Below are 1,598 nucleotides of genomic sequence, written 5' to 3'. Positions count from 1 at the left end.
ATGTGATTACAGTACAAGTTATTTGAGCTAAATGTTTGTAAGAAATAATCTCTACATTTACAATTAACTAAATAAAGGTAAAATTTACATGTATGTCACTCTTTTGAATTTCTATTTGTGGAATTTACACGAAATATTATCGTACATGAAGAAATAAAGATTATAATGGAGTATCCTTCATTTTTAATCAAAGATTTCGAATTTGAATCTCTCTGAATGAGATCATTGTTTAAGTAGCACTTTGAACTCTTTTAGAAGGAAGAGAGCGTTTATCTTTATCTTAATATGAGACTTCCCGACAGAGAGACTCGCCTTTTTAAGAAAATACTTCTATATCTATATCCAGAAACTAGGAAAAAAAGTAAAAAGACTTGCAAATTGGGATATATTTTTTTAAAACCAGCTTACATATCAAAACAAAAATAGTACACGTCAAAAGTCTTGCAAATTGAGAAAAATTCTTTTGACTTGTTTTACATATTAGGAAAAAGGAAAACAGATAGGCAAAAGCTGTGCAAATTGAGAAGCATATTTTGAACCAATTCACACATAGAAACTTGCAAAATGAGATTTTTCATATTCTCATTGGTGAAAAATAAAAAAACTACAAACTAAATTAAACTTGTATATTACATTATCACATCAACTTAAACCTAATAAACTAACCTAATAAAACTTACTACTAAAACTCCAAAAAAAAAAAAAAAACTAGAAGAAAGAAACAGAACAGAAGCAAAAGAGCAACTTTTTTTTGTTCCCATTTTGCCCTTTTACACATATTAGCTCAATTAGCTCTCTCCACATGGCGTATAAATACAGATTCAAGGTCCGGTGGATTAAAAAACTCCCTACCACTATTATAATGACACGTGGACTTTGGCCGGCGTTTCATCGGCGCCGGTGGACATGGAAGTCTTTCCGGTATCCTTGAACCTCTCGCCGTCGGAGTTGTTGAAAATTCTTCTTCATCTTCAGTGCTATCTCCTTTTGGCTTCGTAGAAATTGATCTCAAAGGAGCAAGAATCGCAATTCCAGCAATTACCCATTTCTTATTTTCTTCTTTGTTCACTTCTACTTGATTTTTTTTCGATAATCCCATCTTTTAAACAAAACCCCAATTCACAAAAAATAATCTTTTATTGAATAGATATTCAAAATTTGTCCAAGCAAAAGCAGACAGAAAAAAAAAAACAGAGTATATCAAAGTAACTGAACGAGTGAAAAGGGTGAATTTTTTTGCGAAAACTTTGAATGAAAGAAATTGGGGAAAAAGGCGCTAAAATGAAGAGGAAAAATAAAAGTTTAAGAGAGGAGATTGAACTTTGAAGCAATAATTATTAAGAGGAAAAAATATAATATGAGATTCATAAAGTATATATTAAATATATATACGAAAAAAAATTCTCCTTTTTTTGGAGGGGGACAGAAAAAAAAGGGGCTGCCCGTGAAATTTCGGGCAATGGGCAACTAAAAAAATTTAGATTTTTGGCGCCAGTTTTTGGTGACGAAAAGGGCAACGGCTCTCTTTACCGCCAATGTGAGTATTTTAGTTTCCGGTTTTACCCCTGTATAATGTCATTATTTTCTGTTGGGATGCC

General features: G+C 31.8%; 1 protein-coding gene across 1 annotated transcript; it reads right to left on the bottom strand.

The window, feature by feature from the left end:
• Positions 1 to 557: 557 nt before the first annotated feature.
• Positions 558 to 1,309, bottom strand: LOC101257136 (uncharacterized protein). Its single transcript, NM_001301000.2, is given in 1 exon segment — positions 558 to 1,309. A coding segment is annotated over 1 exon segment (315 nt). The 5' UTR covers positions 1,100 to 1,309; the 3' UTR covers positions 558 to 784.
• Positions 1,310 to 1,598: the final 289 nt, after the last annotated feature.

Source organism: Solanum lycopersicum, chromosome 2 (genome assembly GCF_036512215.1).
Source record: "Solanum lycopersicum chromosome 2, SLM_r2.1".
NCBI lineage: Eukaryota > Viridiplantae > Streptophyta > Magnoliopsida > Solanales > Solanaceae > Solanum > Solanum lycopersicum.
This window is presented reverse-complemented; position numbering and strand designations above follow the sequence as displayed.